We start from the raw sequence: 27,642 nt of genomic DNA on the forward strand, positions 1-27,642 counted from the left end.
TGCCGGGATGCGGATTCCTTAGGGAATCGGAGGTCGGGAGCAGAGCAGGGCCTGGCCCGCAGCAGTGGCACTGGCCTCAGCTGCTGGCCTCCTGCCACCAGCGCTTCATTCGCAGAGCCTAAACCCGGCCTGACAGATACAAACACACCAGGCAGACTGAGCATAGCTGAGAGTGCTGCGGGACACGGTCAGAGAACCTTGGGATTGAAGGAATTTTTGTAGCGCCAGGTGCGTGAACAGTTCATTTGTTTTGTTTTCTAGCAGGGAAAGTGAAGCATGAGCTGGTTTCACAAGTAGGAAACACTTTGCAGAGTTACAGTGTGAAACAGCCAACAGCAGTTCCTATTGCAGAAACAAACCCCCTCCAGGTCAGTGCTGTAGTCTCAATGAAGAATGCCAGTTCTCACTTTTATTATCAGAGAGACACACAAAAAATAATCAAAGATGAGGGCAAACAAAACACACATGACCTCTCCAAACACTGCTGTCAAAAGTTTTAACTAACAGCTTTGATTTAGAGACTGCCTCACTGCTGTGACCAGCTGCATTTACACTATGGTTACCTTGTTACAAAGGGAAAGTTTACCAATCTCATTAAAAAATAATCAAATATTCACGACCAGAGTTAGATGAAGGAAGGAGCTTTGTTACAATTGTCCTTTCACTTGTCCTCCTTTTTGCATTGTTATTTATACTTTTAGAATTTGGCAGGAAGCTTCATCTTCTTCTCAGTCCACCTAAAATAACATAATGATTAGAAGTCAGACTCCACATTGCAAAAATGAACTGAGCTGGCTTAGCTTCTAGTGCCACAGATGGGCATATGTACACACTGTCAAAATGATCCTCTGAAGTACATTTTGCTAAAGATTTCAAGTCTTCATGTCCAAGTAATGCACAGGAAATGTGCTTGGAAGGGTGCACAGCCAAGGGAAAGATGAACAATTAGCAGGATTCCCTTAGAAACTGGAATCTGTGCTTTGTTCCTTCATATACTGCCTTCTCAAGGGGACAGCACAAATCTAGTGAGGACTCCAATGGTTTAATTACAGTTAAATATCACTCATTTAAGATATTAAGAATATGTGTTGCTGTTAAAAAAAAAGGATGTGATTTTTACATAGATTCTTGCCAATTTACTTAAGTTTTGGAGGTCTCTGTGTAAAACTTTGTTTCATACCAATTTATTTTCCATTAAGGGATTTTCAGGTGTAATTACAGGCAAAATGCACACTGTGAAAGCTCAGGTGATGTACACATTCTGCCTATTGTGAGCAAGTCAAAGGGTATTTTCTACTTTAAATTTCTGCTGGATCTCTGTTCTTTATGTTCAGCTGGAGAGCCTGTGACAACATCCAGTGTCACATGTGGAGATCTGTGTGAGCTGAGCCTGCCTGCAAACTGCAGCTTGCCAAGCACAGTGTTTAACACTGAATTTATCAAACCTCATTTTTCTCAGCATTTCTGTCCTAGGTCATCTCTACCTGCAGGACAGAACTGCTGCTGCTGTCGTGCCTCATGAAAACAAATGCAAAATACAAACAGCAGCAATGTAGGGAGAATGTTCCTGTTAAAGGAATTAGCAGAACTATACAGTTTGGGTATTTCTGGATCAGAACACTGAAGTCTAAAAAATACAGAATTTTTTTTTACAAATGTTGTTGGGGAAGGGGTTTGTGATTTACTGCAACATTTCTGCCTAAATCTGATGGTCACTTTGGAGATAAAGCATCTTAGTGCCACGTGTTTTCTTACCTTGGGGAGTCAATGCCACTGTCTCCTGTGATGCTGTGGTTTTCTGTCCCCTCTGGGTGTTTCTGTTGTGGGCTCACAGGACATGCACTCTTTACAAGCTGCTCTCTTTGTCCTGGGGGGTTTCTCACTCTGATCCATGAGCCCACAGCACAGCGTGCTGCTCCCTCTCCCCCCTCACGGGTGAAGTTCTGCAGAGTGCCAGAGTCAGAGCCAGCCTGGCAGGAACCTGCCCCAGCTGAGCCCTTCCCACACTCACTGAGACCAGTTCCTTCCTCCTTCCTGTGGCCTTTCAGAAGAGCCTGGCTGCACAGCCAGCTTTCCTCTGTGCTGTCTGGTTTAGGGTGCTCCTTGGAGCCATCTGTTGATTCTGCAAGGCTGGCACTTCCCTTGTATCTCATATCACATTTATTTGCAGTTGTGTGGTGCTGGGCAGGGCAGGTACTAACCTTAGAGGCCTTTAGGGACACAGCTGTGCTCCAGTCTCCTGTGCCTGACCAGGCATGGCCAGGGGCCAGCTGTTCAGAATTCTCATCCAGATGTGACAAGGGACAGGTGTCACCATCGTGTCCCTTTTGGTACAGAAGATGGGAGTTACCAGTGAACCCTTCCCTTTCCAGCTCCCTTGATCCAGGATGGCTGGCACAGTCATGGTTAAATAGAAGTTCACTCCTTTTATCAGTCTTTCGTCTGTATTTCACACCATTTTTGGGGCTAGATTAGCACTGGCTGTGCAATTTGAAAGATGGACATTTTGAAAGTCACTGGCTGTTTGATCTAAGAGCTCACACACAGTGTCTGCTTTGCATCTGCAATGCTCATCTTTCAGGTGCGATGGAAATCGTGCATCCTCTTTGCACACACCATTATCTTCAATGTAGGAGCAAGGGGATTTTTTTTTTACTGTTCTTCTAGAGACATTTTCTTCAGAAATGTTACTCCCCAGGAAGTATCTACTTCTGTTCTCTATTTGCACATTACTGCCCTGTGGATAACCACCATTTTCACTGAAACTGCCTTTCTTTAGTTGAAGGTCAGACCTATTAGCATGGAGTGGGTTGTTTTGCTTAGCTCTGCCAGCCTCACTTTCTGCGCCCAGCCTTTCAATTTCACAGCCAAAGGGTCCTGAGGAGGCCAAGGACTGTGGCCTTTGGAAAGCCCTTCCTCCCTTGTGAGTCTGGCACTTTCCAGCACCCTGGTGCCCCCTGGCAGGAAAGCTGCGAGGTCTCCATGGCAGACCCTGGAAAGGATTCTTAATCTGCTTCTTGTATATCCCCTGGGATTCCACTGCTGCAGCAGGTGCCTCTTGGGTTTTGATGGGCAGGGAAAAGCTCTCTGCCAGTTTCACATTTTGGGATGTTAGCTTCTGTCTGTGAGATTTCCTGCTGCTCCTGCTCATCTGCTTTTCCCTCTTTGATTTGGTTTTCCTGGTGTGTTTTGCTGGTTTACTCGGTGCCCTTTGAATACAATCCTTTGAGAGATGCTTTTGCCTGAGTGTGGGCACTTCAGCCGAGGTACCATTACTGATGTATCTTTTCTCTTTACTGCTGCATTTTTTCTGCTCCTCAAACTTCTGCATTAATATTGTGTGTTTAATCAAATTATCAACTGTAAGAGTGGGGTTAATACGCTTGATGATTTCATGTTCAATATCACGTGGGATGTTGTTCAAGTCATCTTCATCCCTGACTGGCCACTCCTGGGGAGGAAACTGGCCTGAAAAAGTGGAGTACTCCTTCTTGTGTTTTTCTTTCTTAGAACCACTTCTCCAGAAAAGGCCAAGGCCAAACATTTTGCTTTTCAGTTTTGCTTTCACAGATGTCAGGGATTTGATGGCGTCCCAGGAATGGTTCTCAGCACATGTGGAGATGCCTTGAGTTGGAACTGAAGGCTTCAATTCAGTGCAGCCTCTCTGTCCCTCTCCATTAGATCCATGGCTCATCACCAGCCCTTGCCTTTGTTCACAGAGCTTATTTTGGCCATGGCAGGATCTGTAACAGGGTAATGTAGGAGTGCTTTCTTTCACTAGGCCTGTGCAGGACTTAATGTTTACCAGGTCAGTGATGGAAGGTGATGAACAGCAACAACTGTGCTCCAACAGGATCCTTCTGTTGTCTTCTGTGGCATCATTTGTGATGAAGTAAGTGTTGGGAGTCACAATGAAATATCCTTCTCCTGTGTGATAGATTTTTCTTTCCTTAATTAGAGTGCCAAGGATATTATATAATACATTGTGGGAGGGCACTGCAATGCCTAGAACAAAGAGACAGATACTTCAAATCAGTAACAAGTTTTCAAATAAAATGAGTGCTGGCCAAAATATCTCTCTCCTACAACAGCCCTGAAATCACCTGAAAATGAAATACTAAAGCATTTAGCTGTGTTGCCACTGCAGCACCACTGTGAGGGAGCAAGGATGTTGTCTTTGTGTCTGTCAGAATATGATATTCATGAGAGAGACTTTCTGCCAGGTACAAACCAAACAACTTCTTGTTCAAAGCATTTCTCTCCTGGCATGTTCTTTAACAGGGGCTTTCATTACTCTCTGAAGTTTCTGGTGTAGTTTGGTCAGATGTCAATTTGTTACCTCACTGAGACTGGTCTAAGCTGCAGTTCTCCATCAGGTGTCACAGTCTCAGAGTCCTTAGTCTAGTCACAGCTGACCTCCTGCCCACCAAACTAAGAACTTCCAGCAAGGTGAAAACACAGCAAGAATACCTTCAGACCCTACAAACTTTGAGAATGCTACTTCTGGCTGACCTACAAATTCTGCCTTGTGGTTATCACAGTGCACTTACTGAGTGCAGCACATTCCTGGCGTGGTTCTGTGCCACTTTGTGGGGTTGCATTAATATTTTTCCCACTGGTTAAAATGCCCATCAGATCAGTCTGTAGCATTCACAGAGCTGTAAGATTAAGAGAATTTAAAAGAAGCAGCTCAGTATCAAACAAAGCAGCCTCCTGAGAGGGCCAGAATGAACCTGTTCAAAGTCTCCATCACAATAACACTTTGATATTGCAGATCTAAGGGAAATGGGATACTTTTCAGATATTAAGGGAAGTGGCTGCCACCCCATCAGAATCACAGAATATTCTGAGTTGGAAGGGACCACAAGGATCATCAGGTCCAGCTCGTAAGTGAGTGGTCTATATAGGAATCAAATGCACAACTTTGGCATTATTTGCGCCATGCTCCAACCAATTGGGCTAGAAGTCAAGAACTAAAGATCACTTAGTGTAAGTAATTTCCTTTCAGGAAGGAAAGGGTTAGAATACGACCAACAAACCTGAATTTGAGGCTGGTTATAGTTTTTGATAGCAAACACCAGATGTAGACTCTTACCCAGTCCCTTGGCAGTCGAAGTCAGCTGTGTTCCTGTCTCTTAAAGGAGGACTTAACAAGTCTCTGTGATCTAAGAGTCTATTTTATGCTGTTCCATGTCTAGCACCTAAATACCACATCTGTGCTTTCCCACCCCCTAAAAGGACATACTCTTAACTACAGCCAGTTCCCTCAGATTCTCAAAGATTTATTAAATCTGTGGAAAGGATTGCATTCAAGTCAATGCAGTGACACTCACAGATTGATGAGAAGTTTGCACATTCATTTATCTAGCAGTTCCCTGTGAACTGTACACCTTGCCAGCTTTGCCTGTAAGCATTCCCTGATCCCTTGTCCAACATCAGAAACTCAAGCTTGATGATACAGCCACTTTTTAAAGGAGGGAGAAACAAACAAGTTACCTGGGTAATTTTTCACTAACTGCTCCATTAGAGTTTCCTGAGTGACCACCACATGATCTGCATTCATGTCTGATATGGTCCAGCATATTCCTTGTGCCAAAGGAACAGAGCCTGGCTGTGAGAGAGGATTCATGACAGCAGGGGTCACATCACCTAAAAGAAAAGAAAATTATTTGAATAGAATAATGCATATTTTTTTCTATCAGCTGTGAAAGATTTCCACTGAAAAGTTCCCTTATTCTCAGCTAATTTTCTTTGGCAAATTACTCAGAAATATTTCTGAGAGGAGGGAGGTGGTGCTAGCACTTTGTAATGAGCCTTTGTAATGAAGGAAACACAAAGTTTGCCTTAATCACGTTAGTTTGTTTGGTATAGAATTCCAGCCAAAGCCATAATTTAGATTTATAAACAGGGAGCTGAGAGAGAGAATTATTTCTGATGACTGCTGATTTTTTAGAAGATTGCTTACACGTTAAACCATGCAGAACCTGTATTTCTCCAGGTAGCTAGTGGGGGAAAGGTCAACATCCAATGATCTAAGTACAAAATGTTTTCACCAAGTCAGAACACAAGGAAAAAAATACAAGTAATAGGCTTTGTCCCTTCTTATAAAAATTGAATATAAATGTACATAAAATTGAATACAAATGGTAAAATGCCACTTTTAGACTGGGTTCTAGAACTAGAGATCATTTAGTAAACCGGGTACAGAGCAAAAACTCTTATTACAACTGCATGCATTTTTAGGCTACCTCACTATCTGTCCTGGTAAGAGACAAAAACATTGTTCTTATTCTGCATGACAAAAGCAGAAGTTTGGAGGGGCCAAGAGTGTGGCCCATCTTCCTCAGAAACTGCAGCCCCAGCCCAGAGGGCTGAAAAGGGTCTCAGTCCTTCACCTGAACTCCCCCATGCATAAAACCCAGATAAACTCTCAGCTCTTCCCAAGGTGGCAAAGGACAAGCCCAGCAAGTGCTCCTGACCCGGTACCTGTGGGTGCTGTAGCTGAAATAAGGATTTCCCTGCAGTTATTGATGACCAGGCACAAAGCAGGGACTCACTCACCTGAGGTCCGTGCACACAGTGAGACAGTGACTGCAGACACCTCCTCAGACAAAACAAAAAAACAAACCCCCCCTTTCTTCTTTTTTCAGTCAGACTAATGGTCTGTTCCCAGCCAGGTGATGTTCTGTGCTGCCCTGCTCCCTGGCTGTGCCCTCTGCCAGGCAGGCAGCAGGGACTCTGGTTCCTTCACAGGATAACCCACTGTTAAACACTAACAGGAATTTCCCCCAAGTAGAAAGTGACATTTTAGATTAAGCTGTGTTCATGTTTAACTAAACCACCCTTGTCAATTGGATGACACTGTAACCCAATATTTATCCTCTAGGCAGAGAACTACAACACAAACACTCCTCTGAGTAAATGTAATACACAACATTGCTTTGAAGAGCTGAAGTTGCTCTTGAACTTTGTTTTACAACTGCTGCTATATTCAACAAAAAGAACTCTGAAAAGCAAATCCTGGCATACAGTTTCCTCAGTGGTGTTGCTAGGAAACTCCTTGCAGGTGCAGAAACCATTGCAAGCTTTCTTTTTCTATGGGAAAGGCCATCAGCATTCAGTAATGACTCCTGTGAATAGTTTGCTGTCTGAAGTCTGCTGTGGGCACACCGTGCTGCTGCCAATTTGACCATTTGTTCCTGCAGAGCACCAGACTGCTAAGGAGTAAAATACCAAGTGTAATTAAAATTTCTTCATTATCTTTATAGTTATTATCTTGCTGTTGTTGTCTGTATCTGTTCTGCAGCATCAAATCCAGTGCCTCCGTTCAGGGAAGGCTGTTTCAGAATAATATTCAAAGCATTAAACAAAAGCCAGCTTGATACTGAAGGAATTTTTAAAAATGTAAAATCATGTTTGAACACAAGCCTAAAATGTTGCAGAGTCAATAGTGCACATCTGCTAACAACATAAATATTAGATATCATTCTCTCCTGACTTTGAAATAAAATCTGAAATTGTGAAAGCAAGAATTAGATCATTGGTGACATTGATAAGGCCCAGGAAGCATCCCTCTAAGTGTTTATCGATAAAGTTCTTATGTAAAGCTTTGTAGATTTACTTTGCATAGCTAAATAACTGTTGCTGTGCTTCAGATAGTCTCCCAAGTTCATTGGAAACATTTAAAAGCTGCATCCCTTAGATTTGCACATGGAGAAGATTTATCAATTTGTGCAAGCCGTGTCTCATAGGTCTGATGCAAAATCACCAGAACACCATTCTCATTAAAGCTCCTTAGTGGCTGTCCTTTTACAGCTCAAAGCCTGCCTGCAGAATACCCTGCCCACTTCCCTACTCTACATAAATCTGATGAAAATCACCTTCCTGCTGTCTTCATAGTCTCAGGAGGGCCTTGCTTACACCTCTGTGAGGCACTGCCAGCAGCCAAGAGCCCAGCTTCTCCCCTGCTGGTGTGAATACAGCAAACCCCTGAACCTCCCTCCCTCCATCTCTGCAGCTTTTGCAGAGCCACATGAGCTAAAGCAGCTGGCCAGGGCTCAGCTATTCTTATCCTTCAGTTTGCTTTACAGGTCTGCTCAAACTGTGCTCATTACCTGGACACCTAAAACCCAAGAATGCCCTTTTTGGAGCACTTATTGGTCACAGTGTGGGAAGCCATCTGTAATATGAGCATTGGGTAACAGAACTCAGCACACAGAAAAGCCTCTGGGTATTCTTGACTAGCACAAAGTGATTTTTGTTCCATCTCTGTAATGTGAGCATTATCAGCTTTCACTGAGTTGTTTAACAGTTGCAGAGTTTGTGCATCTTCAGGCTATTCAGAAAAATTACACACAAGACAAGTTTATCTGGGTGAAACCCAGGCTAATTCTGAAGAATTGAACAGAGAGGCATTTGTTACAACAGCACTCAATTTAGTTCTTAAGAGTTCAGGTAAACTGTGCAGAACAATAAAGGACTAGGAGTAAATCCATTCCAGAAAAAACCCCAAAACATGTGATGGGCAGAGAAGACACAGCATGTAGAAATAGAAGATTGGTATTTCTGTAGTTGGGAGAACCTATCATGGAATGGATTATACAAAAGATGCCACAGATCCTGTGCCTCTGCATGAGAGCCTTGGCTTGTTTGATGTAATTCAGCTTTTGCAGAAGATATAAGTGAGAGCAATACTGCTTCCAACTGCAAGGCTTCTGCTTTTCTATAGACCAGAGTGCATCATAATCACATAGCAAAAATCGCATATTATAGTTCAAGAATTTTCTGTAGACTAGAGTGCATCATAATCACATTTTACAGCAAAAAATCACATTTTATAAAGAACTTTAAGGAATAAAATGATAATAAGAACATCATAGCAAGTTGGGAACTCTAGCACAACCCTTTTTGAACAGTAATGAGTTTACAAGATGTGTTCTTATTAAAGAATAAAAATTCTATGTAGATTATAAAGGCAGTTAAGATTAACATTTTAAATTTTAAGTATATAACAGAGAAACTGTATTTTGGCACAAGTACTCTGTACTAGTGCTGGACTAGGTCCTGTTTTCAGAAACATCCTTTTAGTGAAGCAAAGAGTAAACAGCTCAATTAAATGAAACTGTCAGATCTTGTAATGTGTCTGATCTATTGCTGAAACAAACAAAAGCTCTCAGCAACAGCAAATATCTGTTCTTTGATTATTTTGTACAACCCTCAGAGAAACAAGCGTCAGTTTAAGGCCACCAACACTTCTTCAGCTGGCATCAAAGAAGCTACAAGCACATGAAAATGTCAGATTTCTGTATCTACTGATTCCTGCCAGGACAGACACTCCCAAATCAGGACATTTAGGCAAAGAGTGCCCTCCATTTGGTCACAATTTCTGGTCTTTACAGTTCCAAACTTTCTGTGATTACCTTATCCTACTAAGTTCTTATTAACTTTTTATTCCTTACAACTTTCAAAGGATGCTGCCATGCAACTTAATAAGAAGTAAACAAAACCAGCAAAAGCCAAGCACTTTTTCTGCCTTCCCAACAACACATGAAAGCCTCTTCCCAAGTGCAATTGTTATGAATTTTTGGAAATACGACGTCTACGTGCTTTCTGAGGTTCCTACCCGAGAGCCATCATGAAATCCTTACTCTAATCTTAGTGCTAATGGCAACCCAGAGCCATAATTTCTTTCACCAGCTAATAAAAACCCCACAGGCAGATATGGTGAGAACAAAGCAAGATTCAGGAAGAATAGGAAGAGCTCTCTGCTGCAACCTCTGCCCAAGTGCCCAGACAGGAACAAGTCACACAGCAGACACCAGTACACTCAGTGTGGCACAGTTTTCCTAAGCTGAGCACTGTCACAGACATGTTTCATGAAAAATCCTTTCCTTAGGATTTTTTCTCCTGAGAAGCTGAGAGGCCTCAGGAACAAAATGTAAACAATGGTTATCTGCTGCTGTGGGATGCAACAGGTGCATCTGTGATTGGTCTCGTGTGGTTGTTTCTAATTAATGGCCAATCACAGTCAGCTGGCTCAGACTTTCAATCACAAGCTTTTGTTATCATTCTTCTTCTTGCTTGCTAGCCTTCTGATGAAATCCTTTCTTCTATTCTTTTAGTATAGTTTTAATATTATATATATATCATAAAATAATAAATCAGCCTTCTGAAACATGGAGTCAGATCCTCATCTCTTCCCTCAACCTGAGACCCCTGTGAACAGCACCACAGAGCACAGTGGGTAAGCTTTTGCCATTGAAATGTGTCTCTCTAACCTTCAAAGAGATTAACCCCTTCAGCTCTTAGCAAGGCCACTGATGTGTCCAGTTGGATGCTGAGAGCATCCTGGGAGCAGGTTTCAAGCTGCACAGGCACTGCCTGAGCACACTGGCAGGAATGCAGCTCCAAATGCACTGTTCAAGAGAGCACAGCCAAGGTGTGCAGAGATCTGCATTTCACCCACAGCTGGCACAAAAGCCAACAAGCAGAACTGCATAAGCACATCCACCTTTGGGGCATTCACTGCAAAACTGGCAGAAAAATTCAACAACAAGCAACAGCCCTGCAGATCATTATTTTTCATATAATGTAGCATGCTGATGGCTTTTAATTCATGTATGCATTGAACACACAGAGCACAGCTGATAGCAAGGAAGGTCATCTTTAACTGTTTCAGCATTTAGTGTCAGGCTTGGTGGTAAAAGACAGATAGATTCAAAATGTTCATTGCAAGGAGATAAAAAAAATAACACAAATAACACAAAACTAAACAGGCCCAAGCAAGGTGCAAAGCAACCACCATGGAGCCAAACAACAGAACAGGAATAAACAAGGCACTGGCAGTGTCTCTAACTCCTTGAACTGTCCTGAGGTGCTGCCATCCACTGCTACAGGAATTTGACACAAGCACAGCTTTTCCACTTGGCCTTATCCAAAAATTCCCCTTCACAACCCTGGCATTCCCCCACTAAAACTGCTCTCCAGCTGTGCCCTCTGTTCTGCAATAAATCTCAGAAATTCAAATAGTTCTTTAATGTCCAAAGCTTTGTTCTAAGCAGCCAGCAGTAATGGGGGTTGGCATGGTACTCACCTCTAGGGTGCAAGATTGGCTATAAAAGCATTGGGATGGAGCTGTGCCTTCCTGTGCCTGAACAGCCAAAGGTCAGCTCCAGCTGCTGCACTATTCCTGCTGCCTGCTTTGCCTGGAAGTGTGCTGTCACATAAAAGGCAGACAGGAAAAGCATACAATGTAATACTTGGCAGTAAGATATACCTATGGTCGTGTCTCCCCTCTCTAGAATGAATCAAAATTCACTTTGCACTCAGCTCACACATACCCCAGCCCAGGGAAGCCACGTTCCAGATGTTCAGAGGAGCAGCACCCACAGAGCTGTTCAAAGGAGAGCACAGCTCCCTGCAGAGGTTTTCCAGCAAATCCCAGAGCAGGGGGACAGAGCTGAGGACAGCTCACCCCCAGGCAGCACCTGTCCCATGCAGCAGGAGCTGTCAGAGCTGGTGCAGTGGGAGCTCCCCTGGCCCCAGGCCCCTTGCTTGGATGGGGACAGGAGCCACCAGCACACAGTGCAGTGGAACCAAGCAGGCCCCAGATCTTATTTGGGACAAATCCCATGGCAGGGAAGTTTTCCATTCAGCTGAGAACAAGACTTTAATGGTACAGGGGCATCTTCACACCTGCCTGGGAAGCCTGGGATGTTGGTGGATGTGCACAGCCACTTTTCCTTCCACTCTCCCTAAGTGGATATCCAACTTTAAGGATGTCCCCTTTGCTAGAAAATAACTTTCTGCACGCTTTCATTAGGCTGCAGTTTATGGTCCACAGGAAAAACAAAACAAAACAAACCTGTTTAGAAATGAAAAGCAGCATCTTCACCACCATAAGAGGTCTCAGAGGAATTGTTTGGACACTGCAAATTAAACAGCACTAGTCTGAACTCAAGGACTTTAGACTGCAGTTCCCAAAACTGTCTCCATGGCTTTAGTGCTATAAAACACCCTTTCCATGTTTCAGTTAATCCAAATTTCAGCCAAAAGGATGTCACAGAAGACAAACAGTGCAACCAAGCAACTCCTCTGTATTACAGAGGACTCAGTAAATAGTAAATGTTTTTTCAAAAGCCAGTTTGGCAGAACACTTACAGTGAAGATACGGGTTGTTGAATCCCACAGACCAAGGTGAAGCCTCCAAAGGGAATCATAGAGATGTGCATGTGTCTGTGGGATACTGAAAATGTAGAACAATTTCAGGGGCAAAAGTAAATTATAGAGTCTAAGGAATAGAGGCAAGTTCAGCAGAGGGACACCAAGAGGGGCAGGCCTGGAACACCTGCCCTGGAGGCACAGCCGAGGGAATGGCTCTTGTAGAACCTGGAGAAGAAATAGCTTTGGAGGGACCTGGCAGCAGCAGAGTGTGGTGGGACAATGACACACAACAGGCACCTGGTGGAACAGCAGAGGTTCAGATTTGCCATCCCCAGAACCTTTTCAGCTTTGAGGACAGCGTGGCTGTGGAGCAGTGTGCCCAGGGAGCTTGTGCAGTTCCCAGGCTGGGGCTGAGTAAAGCCCTGAGCAGCCCTGTCTGACCCCTTTGGGCAGGAGGTGGGGCAGGAATGACTGAGTGCAGCAGTCCCCTGGTGCAGCTGGGGCTGTACCTGCACCTCCCTGACCCCCAGCCTGCTCTGTGTGACCCCAAGCAAGGGCACTTCTGACCTCCAGGAGCTGTGAGGCTTTCTGGGGCAACACCAAGTTACAGAAACAAGGGTACACTCTCCTCACACTGGTAATGAGCCATGCCAAGCAGCATCCAGATGAGAAAACACTTGGTTTTCTCTTCAGCTCTCAAATAAATAGCTCCTGTATTCTTTACTTTTTTTGCATAGCTGAACTCCAGATGTAGCTGGAGATTCCAGCACGGGTTCACTGTTAATGCTGCTGCTCTGCACAGCCATGGAGTGTGCTAAAGCAAGATGGCAGTAGAGAAAAAGCTAAAAGTAGCCTTGAAATGAAGTCTCTGAGTCTGAAACCATATCAAAGACCACAGCAGAAGCACTACAAACTATTGCAATTTATTTCATTAACTTCATGATATTAACACAAACAATTGTCTTCTCTCTGAGACAGAAAAAATTAGACCTGTTCAAATTACCCTGATTCTAAAAGAGCATTAAAGCTGTTAAGATCTGCCTTTCATTATTCAAGGTGCAAGAATTCAAAAGACTGAGGATATAGCACAGCTCAGCCTATTTTCTTGAATTTTTTTTCTCACCCAAAAGACAGAAGCAATAGCTTTTGCTGCTGAAAGTCTTTAGCACCAAGAAATACACAGTGCATACCAAGTTCTTTCCAACTAAACTGCTTAGAGATTATTTAAAAAAAAAATCAGAGTCAATTAAATTGAATAGAGCTTATTATAAAAATTATACACTTCTGTTCAGTGGTACATGCTAAACAGTATGATTAGAAACTAATGTTGGGGTGGTGTGAAAAAAAATGCATGCACAAGTGCTTTTACAGATTACACCTTTCAAGTAATTCAACCTGAGCAGATCTGGCAAATGCATCAGGATTCTGAAGAAGATCACAGGCCCTGGTACCTTGCTGCTGTAAGTTCAATCAGTAGTCTGAGTGTAGCATTTAAGGTCAGTGCAATACATGTTCTACTGAGAAAGGGCTTTTGTAATACAGGATTAACACCTTGGTAAGAATTTTATATGGAAATGCATTAAACCTGCAGGGGTGTTATCTGAAGTCAGTGGTAAGGGCTAAATGCCAGCTAAAATTAGGTATTAAACATTATGAAATAATTTAAGTCTTACACAATCATGACACAGAGGGAATTAGATCAAAAACAAATAATAGCAAGGTAGATAAAAAGCTCCTTCAAAGGAGCACAAATGTTTTCTTCCCTTTTTCCTCCTTAAAATATATCAGCAGAGTTATCACTGGAACAACTGTGATAACAGGTAAAACCCAGTTACAACAGAATATGCAAGTAAGTAAGCTCTGAATCACATACCTTACTGGAAAGCACTTTTAAAGTAGTGTTTGACAACAAAACTGTTAGAAACTCAAACTGTTCTTCATGTTTGGCAGCCTATCCACAGCAGTGCAAAATAAAGCACCATTTTAGGTCATCCACTCTTTTCAGGCCTAATAAAAATAAAAAGACACAGAATTCGAAATAATCCTAACCAGCTCAATGCAAAGCATGACCCCGTGCTGTGAGTTACATTTCACAGAAGCCAGCACCATTGAAATACAAAATTATTCTCCTTTGACTTGCAAACCTACATCCCTGTTTGTGGGGCAGGATGAAAGACCCTGGAAGAAAGGGACTCCAAAAGAAAGGAATCCCATGAGGCACATCCCAGCCACTTGCTGAGCTGCCATCCTCATTAAAGTTGTGTTCCTGTGTGCAAGTGCAGTGCCTGACAAACAATATCCACTCCAGAGTCCTGACCTTTTGCAGGCCAAACAGAAATCAGCTGCTCCCAAGGCCACAGTTTCATCTGTGGCTTCAGTAAATGTGCAGCAGAACCGTGCTGACACTGACATTCATTGCTGTGAACAAATTTAAATAACTGAAATGAAAACAAATCTGTCCTAAAAGCTTGCCAGGTAGCTTGGGGATAGGAATCTGTCTCTCATTTTAAGCAATGCTGAGAATTGTTAATAAGCAGGAAATGCTGAAATACCCAGCTGTAGATGGACCCCAGGGGTACCAGTGCCACTTCAAAACTCTTCCCAAAAGCTGGTACAGACATCCAGAGAAGCTGAGCGTGAGGAGTGCCTGCTGAGCACACTAAATAAGTCACACCTGGGAACTAATACAGTTCCCCAAAGCTGGGCCAGCTCTTTGAAAGGTTATTGCAGGCCACAATGCTGCAGAACTTTTGCTCACTGCTCCTTAAGCTGTTGATGAACATTTTCAGGAGATTCAATTCCATCCCTCTCCCAACAAAGGGATTCTGTTTGAGTATCAAAGCAGCTTCAGGGACTGTCTGCCCATTTTTTAGCTGCTTCTCTTCTCCTTATGTTCTGTGGGAGTCACACAAAGAAAAGTGAAGAATTAGACCTATCAGATTACTCTACAAATGCACAAACAAGAGCACAAAACAATTCCTTGTCTGATCTCATTCCAGTTCATTCAATACCTCCAGCAAAAACGTATAAAACTTGACACTTCACAGAAAAGTGCACTGTCCTTTCAACGTCACTCTTTAACAGGATATTTCCCAAGAGAGAGAAATTTCCAGCCTGCAGCAGAATCCTCATTGGAAAAGGTGACCAGCACATTACCTGGCCACAGAAAAATCCCAGTCTGCATGCCCATCCCAGCTCCAGCCTAACTGGAAAGGACAGGGCTTCCTTAGCTTTCCTTGTGAATAATTTGTAACTTTGCGACAGAGATGCTGAACCGACAGCAAATTCAGCCTCTGAAGGCTACGCAAAAATGTTTCATTTTGGTGTTTTCTCTTCTACTCGACAGGAATCACAAAGGAGTTCAGGCTCATGGAAAATGCTGCTGGCAGGCTGGGATGGCGGAAAGGAGCTGGTGACCACCGAGGACAGCAAGCAAGCAGCTGCTGAGATACATTCTCCTGGAGTGTCACCCCAGTTTCTCTCTCCAAAGGCTCAGGAGGTCAGTGCGCTCAAATCGAGTATTTGTATTTGTATCTAATCTCAGCTGAGAGGCCCCTGCTCCTCTCCCCTGCGTGCATCCCCCCAGGCTGAACAGGAAGGGTGGCAGGGAGCAGTTTGCCCCTCGTTTGGGGAACAATTGACTGAACAACTCAGCTAAGCGCGGGGGATGCTCCACAGAGAGATGTCGGCATTCCTATGGAGTTTGCTCAGTTATCAGATCAAGAGTTTTTAAAATTAGCTTCACTCTTTGAGGACAATTTTAATTGCCGTGATTTTCCCCTTTTCTTCCCCTCCATATCTCAAGCAGAATATAAAAGCTCCTGCCCAGTCCTGTGTTTGTACTATTCATCCCATGAGATCCCCATCAGAGAGAGAGACATTTCTGGATTTTATCTGGGAATAAACACAGCAGGGCAGTTTGTGTTAGTTACAAGATTTTGGGACTGAATTTTCCCTTTCTTTCATTAAACTCCCGGTGACCAGTATGAGTCAAGGTGTAGCCTGTCCTGTAAAGTCAGCATGTCCAGCGCCCCGGTGTGTTTCTCTAGAACAAACCTCATTTGAACTGCTGGGATAAAGAGCAACAACGGTTTGTGGGACCACAGCGTCTTCTGATACAAACAATAGCCAGGAGGGCTCCTTGAGATAAGCAGTGAGGAGTTCGGAGTGCTCAGGGCTGGAAACCCAGCACGCAGCAGGGTCTGGATAATTCTGCACTGAAATGGGACTTGGCAAAATCCACTGCGGTGCCGAACGCCCCTTGCTGCCCAGCAAACAAGCGGGGGTTCATTTCAAAGGAAAAACCTCAGAAGAGCTGGTTCATTATTCTCACGGCTCTGGAAACTCGTTCCCAACTCTTTTCGTGTACCACAGCCAAGGATAAAAGTTGCAGGCTGAGTGATTTCTATTTCTGACACCTGGTACACCCAGGTATTTGTGACATTTCACAAATGCTGCTGGAATTTGCAGATGTTGCTGTTGCTACACGTGAAGGAAATGTTTCCTAAGAACCACATTGCTTGGTTCCCAACGTCCCAGCCTTTAGTCAGGAAACGTGAAAAACCCAAGTGGCTCCTTGAATTTCTCATTTTTGTAAACAGTTACATGAGAGCAGATAGATTAAAAATGCAGTCAAATCTCTCTGTGTTAAATACAGACAGCAAATCTGATACCAGTAGCTTCATTTTTTAAATATGGTAATTTCTTGTAAAAACCCAAGAAAATATTGTCCTTTGCATTTTAGTTGTGTAACTTGCTACTTGCTTTTCTAGAGCAAAAAATATATAAGAAATGGGAGAAAAGTAATGCAGAGCAGAAAAATGGCCATTATGATGACTTTGAAAGAATATAATATATATAAAATATATAATTTAAAATCAGAAAATTACCTAAATAAAGACACTCAAATATATTTTTTTCAGTTAAGCTTCCAGAAATTCAAGTAAAATCATGAAAACATCACTTCAACATTAATTGTCCGAAAAAGTGAAATTCACTAAGACAAGTGAGAGCATTCTAACTTGTAAGAAACCCCTTTGGCTGTTACTGCAGCAAGTGGCAGGATAATAGGGGAAATAATCTAATTAATTTACCACCGAAGTAACTACATTTGTATTCAACTAGCCATCCTGTGCATCAGAAAAGAGGTTACTGGGAACAAGGAGGTAAAAAAACAACAGAGTCAAGTTCTCTAAATCATGCCCAGGAAACCAGCAGTAACATATAATTTTCCATCAGTGATATAAAACTCAACTACAGTAAGAGAGAACCATTCCCAACATACCTATAGATGTCACTGCTTTTTAGGTGGAGACCAACAAAGCACTCTTGTTCCTGATAACTCCTCTCCTCACCTGGATTGAGTTAAGAGGTCAGCAGGTTCATTTGTGATCAGGGAAGATGAACTCCAGCTGGCGTTAACAGAAGTTACCAGAGTACCCGAGAAATGACTGAGGAAGAGAGAAATTTTACAGCCAGAAAATGGGGCTGCAACAGGGAGTGGCTGTTCTATACAAATTGTTGGGAAAGAAGAGTAAATCCCAGAAACAGGAAAAAAAGAATGATGTGATTTAAGTTAAGACAGTGTTAAGAAAGAATAATGAGATTGAGCTAGCCAAGGATAACACAGGCTAGACATCAGATATTTTCCTGTTAAACGTTTTGAAATGTATCATTAAGAATTCCTCGGTCTTCCAAAAGTTGGCAAAAAAAAAAAAAGTTTGACAAAAAGTGCAGTTTTGAATTCTTTCTGGAAGAATTGCTAGTTAGCTTCAACAAAAAGCTTTTGTGATCTAATATCCAGTCCTGCTTGAAATGAAGTAAAATGCACTTCTAGATAGAATTGAATTAAGATATATGAATGAATATGAATTAAGAATATGAATTATGATATAATTCATCCCTAGACAGAGAGGATTGCAGAGTTACAGTCAGGGAAAAGTAAAAATAAACATCTCCAATTGCCAGCTATGAAAATGCCTACTAACCTTTGGAAATCCAACTGAAAAGAGATTTGTTTGCATCTCACAAAGTACCTAGCAGTAACTACTGAGCTGGAGAGGTGAATGTCTCCACTGCAGCACCTTCTGGTCTTTGTTATCAGCATTCCTGGTTGGGTTGTTAATGCTTCCTGTCCTTTATCCTGGGAAAGTTAAAGCACAAAGCCCTTCACATCCAAACGTTGCAGCTGATATCTGAGCTGCCACAAAGCAGCTCGGGTGTCCCTTACCTGCCTTAGGCTGATAGTTAGAATTTGGTACCTTCCACAGAGAGCAGCCCTCACTGACCATGCCCAAACCACACAGAAAATTGCAATTACAGCGGTCCTGTGGTGTTGTCTGCCCCTGCTGAAGGTCGGCAGGGCAAGAGCAGCATTCTGCAGGACAAACCGACACAAACCCCACGGGACCGAGAGTAAAAGAGACTCCAGAATTAATGACCCCGGCATACCGAAGGCTCCCCCCAGCAACTGCAAACTGCAAAGGGATTTACTGACCAAAACCAATGCCCCGAGTGAAAACTGAAGGGCTGTGAGGCAGCAGTCAGTACCAGGAGCAGAAATTTAATCTGACCCACAATTGTGATGTGGGTGTACTTTGCAATCACATTTCAGAGGACTTTTTATGGAAAATTTGCATTAAGAACACTTGATAATCCCCAGCTGTACTTTCTATAGAGACCAAGCCCTTCATTGCAGCCTGGTCTCTTTAGACTGCAGAGGTCACTAGAACAGTCAATTGCATATGTACTAATTGCAGGTAGCAAATGAAAACGATGGATAAACATTCACCAGTATGATGTAGTTAAAATTTATGTGAATAGTTAGATATTTAGGGTAGCAACTTGAATGGATCTGAGCTTGATTTCTTCTTAGTTATTTCACCATGTCCACTTTTATAAATTTTTAGGAAAGGGTTAAAGGATCATAAGGATCATTTCGTAGGGATGCTTTTTGTGTGTGTGTGAACATTTCCAGAGGATGTAAGACTAAAAGCAGCTGCTAATTTCAGAGTAGCAGTGCCTGCCCCGGCAGCAGCCGTCACCCCACCCTCGGTGCCCTGCACCCCCCCCTTTACCTTTTCACCTTCTCCAGCAGCAGCAGCAGCACGTTGTGGAGCTCTGTCTCAGGAATCTTTGTGCTGACTCAATCCATCCCATCCAGCCCCAGTGTTTTTTCCAATTCTTTGCTTAAAACGTCCATAAAGAATGAACCGAATTCAGTCTTCCACTGGTTATGAATGCACCTTACAGTTCATTTCACTCCTGGGATCCAGCCACGTTAAATCCAGCCACTTCTTCCAGGAAACAGAACCCCAGCACACCTGCTTCCTAGCACATTTCTCCTGAATACCGAGGGCCCAGTCTCCCTCGCAGTGCACTCAGCAGTCACCAGGCCATCAGCAAACCCAGTCTGCTCCAGTGTGTGACTGATGGGAGGCTGTCCCCCTTGCAGAAAGCTGTCCCCTTGCAGAAAGCTGTCCTGCTGATGCTCTGCTTGCTCACCACTTTTCCACCAGCCTGGCCACAGGATTTTTGCCTGTGAGGATTTACAAAATGCCAGAGGAGGAGTGTAACCTGCCCTGAGAGAGTGGTTTGGTGCTCCAGCTGATGAGGCCTCTGATGGCAGCCCAGGCTCCTCCCGGCAGCTCCACAAGAGAGGATGTCACCATCGGGGGATCACACACGCAGGATAGGAAGAGTCAAGACTAAAGCCACTAAAGCCACTGGCTCTGTGCCTCTGCCACTGCACTCAAGCCTTGCCCCAGCTCTCCCCCCTGTCCCTGCTGCTCCTAGCTCCGGGACAGGGCACTCTTCCTCCAGAAAACCCCACTCTGGCCTTGAGGAACCTGCCTCTATTTCGCACTAAGATTTCACAGAGACAAAAGACTCCCTCCCCCTTGTCCCCCAGCATCAGGGGAGATCTCCTGCCCTGTCTCAGTTTACACTTCCACTGGGGAAGGGCTGGCAGAGCAGGCAAAGGAGGCACCAGTGCAGAGCACAGGCCAAGCTCCAGCCCTGCCCTGTGCACTGGTTGCAGCACTTGCACAGGTTGTTCCTGTTGTGCAGAGCTCTGCACCCTCTCATTCACCCTGCAAAATCCTCACCAGTCAAGGTAAAGGCACAACTTGCTTTAGAGCCTGCTGCTCACACAGGGAGGGATCTGGTGTCCAACTCACTGGGCTATTAAGGAATTTTTATAGGTTCTTAAATTGCATGTTGCATTAGCATAATCGGTTTTTTCAACTGTCTTCATTGAAAATAAGACCGATAGTGGATTAATCTTCCTTTTCTTTAAAGGGTGAAGTAGGTAACAAAATTATTCACTGCTCAGAACATCATCTGCACAGCCACCTCTTATCAATACTACATATTGAGCCACTGCTACCCAAAAATCACACTATACCAACTCTGCTTGTGTCCATGGATCACCAGTATTGCACATTGTACTGTCCATCACTACATACTCAAATCACCAGACTGAAAATGCTGACTGCACGTTCTTTGCAAACATATTACTCAGAGGGATGCCATGGATGGTCTGAGAATTTACAGATGTGCTGCCATCCATATGTGTCCCAGTACTAACAGTCACTCATTTTTCCTTTCCTTGTCATAATGAAAACATCACCCCTCCACTCAAAGAAGGAAAAAAAGAAAAAATAAAGGGAAAAAAAAAAGTTCTTAGCTTGATTTCAGGAAGAACACTAAGAGAGAAAAATCAGGTTCAATACTGGTAAGCAGCTAATCTGTATTTTCATCTGTTTACTCACATTATATATGGCTTTTTTATACCAGAGGGGATACTTGACAAAGGCAGCATTTTCTCTATTTATGAACACCCTGAAGTTGCTTTTGCAAACTCTTTCCCAAGACTTCACAACTTGTAACATGAACGTTCTAATAGTTACATTTATTGTTAATGAAGTCTTTAACTCACCTCAATAGCACTCCAATAAAACAAGGCATGAGGAGAGAAGCTGAAAAGGAAAGTCTTTTATGGGAGATATAAATTACCTCCTGTGAAACAGACAGGAGTCCTTCCAGCTGCTCAGAGAACTTCCACAGCTCTGTTGTTTAATTAGAGTGTCCAAGCTGGACGTGTAACAAGGCATCTACCCAGCATGTACCTGATACCTGGAGGGAAAATTCCCTTTTCTCCTTCACTCTGTGCTCTGCACACTTGCACGGGGCTGTTTTACAGCACAGCAGTTTGGTCTGTGAGACAAGTGTGTCCTTGAGAGCAGCACTGCAAGGTACCTCTGTCTCCAGCTGCTCATTTCTACAACACATGTAGCAGCATTGTCTGCTTTTTTAGATCTGATCTGCTGGCTACCATCCAGCCCTGCTAAAAAGGGACCAAAAATGAAGGCTGCAATTCTCCAGCTGTCTCTGCCCCTTGCATGATAAAACAGGAATGTAACTGGATGATCCTGTGTCAGGAAAACGAAAAAAGATTTAAGCAATACAGGGAAGAAAATCCACTGAAACTCAAACAAATCCTGTACACCACCAAAAAAGTTGCAACGAAATAATAAAGCAAATTGGTACTTGAAAAATATCTGCTGCAAAGCAGGGTGGGGAGATTTCAGACTGGGATTCCTAGAGGTTTTTCCTCCTCCCCACTCTTCCCTCTACCCAGCTGTGTGTGATGAAATGTGAACAGCCACTCAGTCAATCATCCCTGCACTGTGTCCCTCAGCAGGCTGAGGGGAAAATAACCTGGGAATCCATTTCCTATCAGAACACCTGGCACTGGGAATCTGTCACCTGGGCTGGAATCCAGCTCAGGAAATTTCTACAAATAAATATCAAAGTGCAGCATGCAACAAATCTACTCAGCAGCATTATCCTGCTGTCCTTTTAAAGAAAAGAATAAAAGAGAGCTGAACTAATATTTGACTATATACAACATCTTGCAACATTATAAAATCACACCTGCAAAGGTACTGATTCTTACACCTGCTGTGGGGCACCTGATCCAAATCCTCAAACCGGTTAGAATTCTGTTAGAGACAATTTAAAAGCAGCAGGACACAAGAATTCATAAGCAGCATCACATTTTCAAGACAAGTTCAGGTATTAAATGCCTAGAAACTCAAAAAGCAATATCCAGAACACAAGTTATGCTACCAGACACACAATGTCAGGTGAGATTTGGTGTTCCAAAGCTCTAGTTTACACTCTGTATGGTGGTGCTGTGGATTATACAGAGGATGAATAAACAAGGGAAATTTGTTTTACTTGAAAGCAATGCATTTTGTTATTAGAGCTTTTACTACAACTTCTGTGCAATGTATCAATGAGACCCAGTATGCAGAAACACAAAAGCTTGTTGGAGGAACACTGGCATTTTGGATAGCTGAGTGAAAGTATCCATTATTTACGGCATCTTCATTGTCACACTCCATGGCAATATGCAAGTCCCAGCTGAACTTCTGCTTGACCCACTTCTGCTCTCTGGAAGATACCAGTGTAAGTGCAGTGACTGTGCTACCTACACATTTTGCAATCTTCTGCTGGCTGTAAGACTCAGTCACTCAAAATGAATTCTTTTATCTTTTGTATTTTAAAATATAAACTGCACTGAACAAACGCATTCAAGGTAAGAACCTGACCTGGGTACACAAACAGTACAGAAAAGCAAGAGAAAAAACACATTTTGTGCACATTCCTGACAAAATTTTCAGTGAAAGTTAACTGTTACATAAGTCCAAACATAGTCACACAGCATATTACTCAGCAGAAAGAAGGACTGGAAGCCATTCCTCTCTCTCAAAGCAGTTAAACACTGAAAAAGAAGTTATGTTACAGGACTAGGCTTTATAATGTTAGAGATTGTGTTATCCTAGGTCAGTCTGCATGCACGTGGCACTTGGATCTTTCTTCCCAGCCTCATTCACAGACATCCACGGGGCTGAATGTAATTTTGGAAGGGTTAAACTCATTAATTTGCCCTCGTTAGACAAAACAGCAAAAGGGAGGGAAATAAGTCTATAAACAGAGATCAGATTCCATTTATGGGCCTTCTGTAGTAGGGCTCTCTCTACAGAACAAAGCAGTCCAAGATTTACTACTTCCTATAGAGCATCTGTGATGATTTAAGGAGTCCAAACAAGTGGGATGCCACTGCTCACCTTCAGCAGCCTTCTGCCAGTAACTGGGACATAACAAACTCAGAATACAAAGACTGTAAGGTGGGAAACGTGGACATAATATACAAAAACTTTGTTCATAAATCAAAACAGACAACAGACTGATTCTCCAAACCTCCATTACTGATAGTCCATTCAATTTTCCTTAGAATCAGTTCTATTTCTGGAATAACACTAAGAAGCTTTAGCTAATACACAGCATCAATGTGGGCCACATACAGAACTTTGTGCTGTTTGCCTCAGCATGTCACACTGTCTGTAAGAGATGCCTGTTCTCCCTCAGATTCTTTGTGCTTCAGGAGATTGGTCAAGCTCTGTGTAGGTTGTAAAACTTTTCCTTGGTTGTTTTTCCGTTATTCTTTACCCATTTCATTTCCTTTCCAACATAAATGCAGACTGTACATAGTATCTGAAACACTATTACATCAAATCAATATAAAGATTACAGTCATTCTAACAAATACTCTTTTTCTTAAATATTGTAAAAATCTGTATCACTCTAGCAAGTGTCTCACAGGGCCCCTCACTGAAGAATGAGATGAGGAGGCCTTGCTTGTTCTAAAACTGCTTTCAGCTCAGCAGTTTAAGGTAAAAATACCCAAGCAAAATATTTCAGATGTTTCAGTGTTCCTAAAATGTTTTTATCTTAAATTCTAGACTCATTTTCTTGTATGCTCACACGTACTGCTGAAATTCAGGAGGAGCAAAGTATTTCAGATGCAATTCTTTCAAGTCCATTTACACAAATGGTGCTCAATGTCAAACATTAAACATGCTGTCAACAATCTGTACAAAGGTAAAGGTGAAAAATAGAATTTGATTACAAAAGAATTTAACACCATCTGTACACCACAGATAATGCTTTTCATAAGATAAATTTATCACCATCCTCATTCAATCATTCTGAGATGTTATCTCCCAATTTTTAAAGCATGTATTTTCTGTGTACTTATATACAATTAGTGTTTTTATAGTATTTCCTGCTTGACTGTGAACAGTTCAGGTTTTATACAATGACTCAAAGGAGATGAATGAGGGGGAAGCTTATGCATGTTACTTGAATGAAAGATATTTCACTTGTCTAGCTCCAAAAGAGCCAAGAAAGGTAAGTGATAAAAGCACCAGCTTAGACTCTTTTGAACATAAATTCAGGCATTTTAATGTGTATCTCATTAAAGCTACATGACTTTCCATGTAGGTTATTCATACATATTATGGCACTTGGACTTTCCTAACAGGTATTTAGTTACCTAGGACATCTAGGCTAAAAAAGAAAACATCTGCTAAAATTAACCATTTCTGTAAGAAAACACTTCTGTCCCAACTTTCAAACCCCTTAATTTTCCTGAAAGTTGCACCAAAATACAACTGCTGATATTTGCACATTCTTTGAGTAAGTTGCCTTGACAAGGAAGTCACATAAACCTGTGAGTTTCCATCTCTAGTGAGTTGTGAACACAAAGCAAGGCCACCTTACCCCTCCTCAACAAACCAAGCTGTGTCCTGCTCCTTTGCAATTACAATATGCAGTACAGTCACTTGTGGATCCATTTCCTGGTTGGACTGAAGTCTTAGCAGTAATTACCACTTTGGCAGTCCAAATTTAACCCAAGGCAGTTGACACTGGCAGGTTTTCTCCAGGTAAGGCATTATTCTGACATCTGCTGGCCTGGTATCCAACTGTACATCCTAATGTACTGCATTTGTTATTCAAAAGGAGTATGTATATTAATCCAAAGGTAAGAACAATTTAGTGAACACAAATGAAACACATTTAAACCAGGCCCATGTATTTTCATATAAATCTCACAACTCTACCAGTATTTTGGTAGGTTTCTATTGCTTTCTTAACTCATCCAAACTGCTGTATATTACAAGGCTTTAATACCAGCAGCTTTGGGAAAGAAAGGTACATTTGGAAGGGAAAAAAAAGTTGTGACAAGTGAAAACAAAAACAAAAAAAATCCAAGAAGCTGTTTTTTAAAAAAAACTTTACTTGTAAAATTAAGCAGCATGCTACTTTGTGATTTATATTTGAATTTAAAAAGACTAATTAGACCGAAATAAAGACAAAAACTGAAAAATGGCAAGTCTATAAATAATGAAAATTTTGATTTCACTAGACTTCGATGAAAAACATTTGGTAATTAAATACTTGCTACTGTTTGTTACCTTGATGAACTTTATTAGGGTTAAAACTATAACAAAGTTCATCCTAAAACTTTTCGCAATGCAAAATTATTTTCATTCGAGGAGTGTCTCAACTTGAATGCTAAGAATTACAAGCAATCTTCTGGAGCAGACACATTCATAAAACTTTATACATCTTTTGGAACTAAGATATTTATACTACTAAAATCAAACATGCATCACTTCCCATACATTCTGGTATCATGATTTATATTACATTATGTAACACCATTCTTCTAAACAGCAGCAGTTCATCATACGTTTGCTCCATTTTCTTTGGATTTCTGATCTTTATCTTCGTTCTTCACAACGTCCTTGGAAAGGAAAAAGGGAGAGGATGAGAGGAATTGTAGAATCTGTATTTCTCATGCAAACTGTAAAGCAGCAGATACTGAAAACAGTATCTGTGTCTCATAAAGTATCTTTAAGATACTGTGTGAATTGTTAGTGATAACCAATTCCTGAATCCTCCTGAAAAAGTGAAGGGTAGAAATGCTCTGGAGCTTCTGGGTTTTGCTTAAAACTCATTTTACTGAGATACTCCCACATGCTCAAATAGTTGAATTCTGCCTTGAAAAATTACTCTTGACCAGTCAAACAGAGGAGCATGTTTGGACAAGATCAGGACAGGAAAACATTCAGACAGTTTGAGAGCTACATGAGTATTTATACCTTTTTAAAAACACTGAAATCAGGAACACATGCTGCAGGTTAAGAAAAAAACACATTTCATTTGTTACCTTTAAATATTCAATCAAACATTAAACTTCTTCTCTATATATGTTAAGATACTCCTGCCCTGAATTCATGTCAAAATTGTTTCTATATTGAAGTGTTTGTTTCAATAATTAGTCTACACAGAAGTTTGCCTACAATAATAAAAAATGGAATTAAACAATTCTAACCTGTTTGAGAACACTCTGTATTTCATCCATAACAGTAGCTAAATTTTTGATTGTCTTATTCAGCTGACCCTCAAATTGCAATTTTTTATCATCTGAGGTCTTCAAATTTTCTTGCAGTTGGCCAAGGTCCTTTTTTACTTCTTTCAGCTCCGCAGAGAGACTTTTGTTAGAATTCTCCAGCTGTAGTATAGTTTTTTCATCCTCATCTTAGGAAGGGAAGAAATGAAAACATCAAGTCACTTCCAATGCTGTGTACTTTGCATCTTAATATTCTATTCGTGTGCAACACCATAATACTAATTTTTAAAGAACATTAAAAACTACACTGAATTACCATTTGATAATACTTAATTCTGACCACATTTAAAGTCTTGCATTCAACTTGAATAAAATTTAATCACAAGTATTACCCAAATTGACTTCTCTACTTAAGAAGTCTCAGTGCCATGCACCCCTGCAAGCACTGTTTTCAAAGTAACATCCCACCTGTTTTCTCTTCTAGCAGCTGCAGCTTTTGCTCAATCTCTGCCCGCACCCTTTCACTCTTCTCCAGCTTCTGCAGGAGGCTGCCCACATCCACCATGGCCCCGTTGTACACGATGAGCCCCACGTTCTCCTCCACAGCCTTGCACTCCTGCTTCACTGTGGGTGATGGCAGCAGCAAACGGTTCCCTGCAGGGGGACAGGCACAGTCAGTCCAGAAAGGAAACTCAGATACTGCTGCTCTGTCCTCAATAACCACAGGGTCAGTCCAGAGAGCAGCCCCAGACACTGCTCAGTGCTGCTCTGTCCTCAATAAGCACAATGCCATCCTAGAGACCAACCCCAGACACCTCTCAGTGCTGCTCTATCCTCAATACCACAGTGTCATCCTAGAGACCAACCTCAGACAGCGCTCAGGAGAACAAACACAGACCCAAGGCTGCTGCTCTATCCTTAATACCAGTGTCATCCTAGAGACCAACCTCAGACACTTCTCAGTGCTGGTCCATCCTCAATAACCACAGCATCATTCCAGAGACCAACCCCAGACACTTCTCAGTGCTGCTCTACCCTGAATAACCACATCATCCTAGAGACCAACCTCAGACACCTCTCAGTGCTGCTCTATGCTCAATAACCACAATGTCATTCTCTAGAGACCAACCCCAGACACTGCTCAGGAGAACAAATACAGACTCAAGTTTGCTGGTCTATTCCTCACACTTCTCTCCTTCCCCTGACCCCAATTC

The 27,642-nt window shown here is 42.3% G+C and overlaps 2 protein-coding genes across 8 annotated transcripts in view; both read right to left on the minus strand.

The window, feature by feature from the left end:
* Positions 1–580: 580 nt before the first annotated feature.
* On the minus strand, positions 581–18,452 carry STOX1 (storkhead box 1). Its single transcript, XM_030951201.1, is given in 5 exon segments — positions 581–737; positions 1,756–2,470; positions 2,473–4,005; positions 5,497–5,649; positions 18,392–18,452. Coding segments are annotated over 5 exon segments (2,502 nt in total). The 3' UTR covers positions 581–697.
* A 4,965-nt stretch (positions 18,453–23,417) lies between these two features.
* CCAR1 (cell division cycle and apoptosis regulator 1) overlaps positions 23,418–27,642 on the minus strand; it is a 32,588-nt gene continuing 28,363 nt past the window's right edge. For all 7 annotated transcript variants that reach the window (XM_030950918.1, XM_030950923.1, XM_030950924.1 and 4 more), the window contains 3 exons: positions 26,897–27,082; positions 26,411–26,616; positions 23,418–25,819 (listed from right to left, as the gene is read on the minus strand). In XM_030950918.1, the coding sequence (XP_030806778.1) occupies positions 25,760–25,819; positions 26,411–26,616; positions 26,897–27,082 (452 nt within the window). In that variant the 3' untranslated portion in view covers positions 23,418–25,759. The remainder of the gene's footprint in view (positions 25,820–26,410; positions 26,617–26,896; positions 27,083–27,642) is intronic.

The sequence above is a fragment of the Camarhynchus parvulus genome, chromosome 6, assembly GCF_901933205.1.
Source record: "Camarhynchus parvulus chromosome 6, STF_HiC, whole genome shotgun sequence".
NCBI classification, from domain to species: Eukaryota; Metazoa; Chordata; class Aves; order Passeriformes; family Thraupidae; genus Camarhynchus; species Camarhynchus parvulus.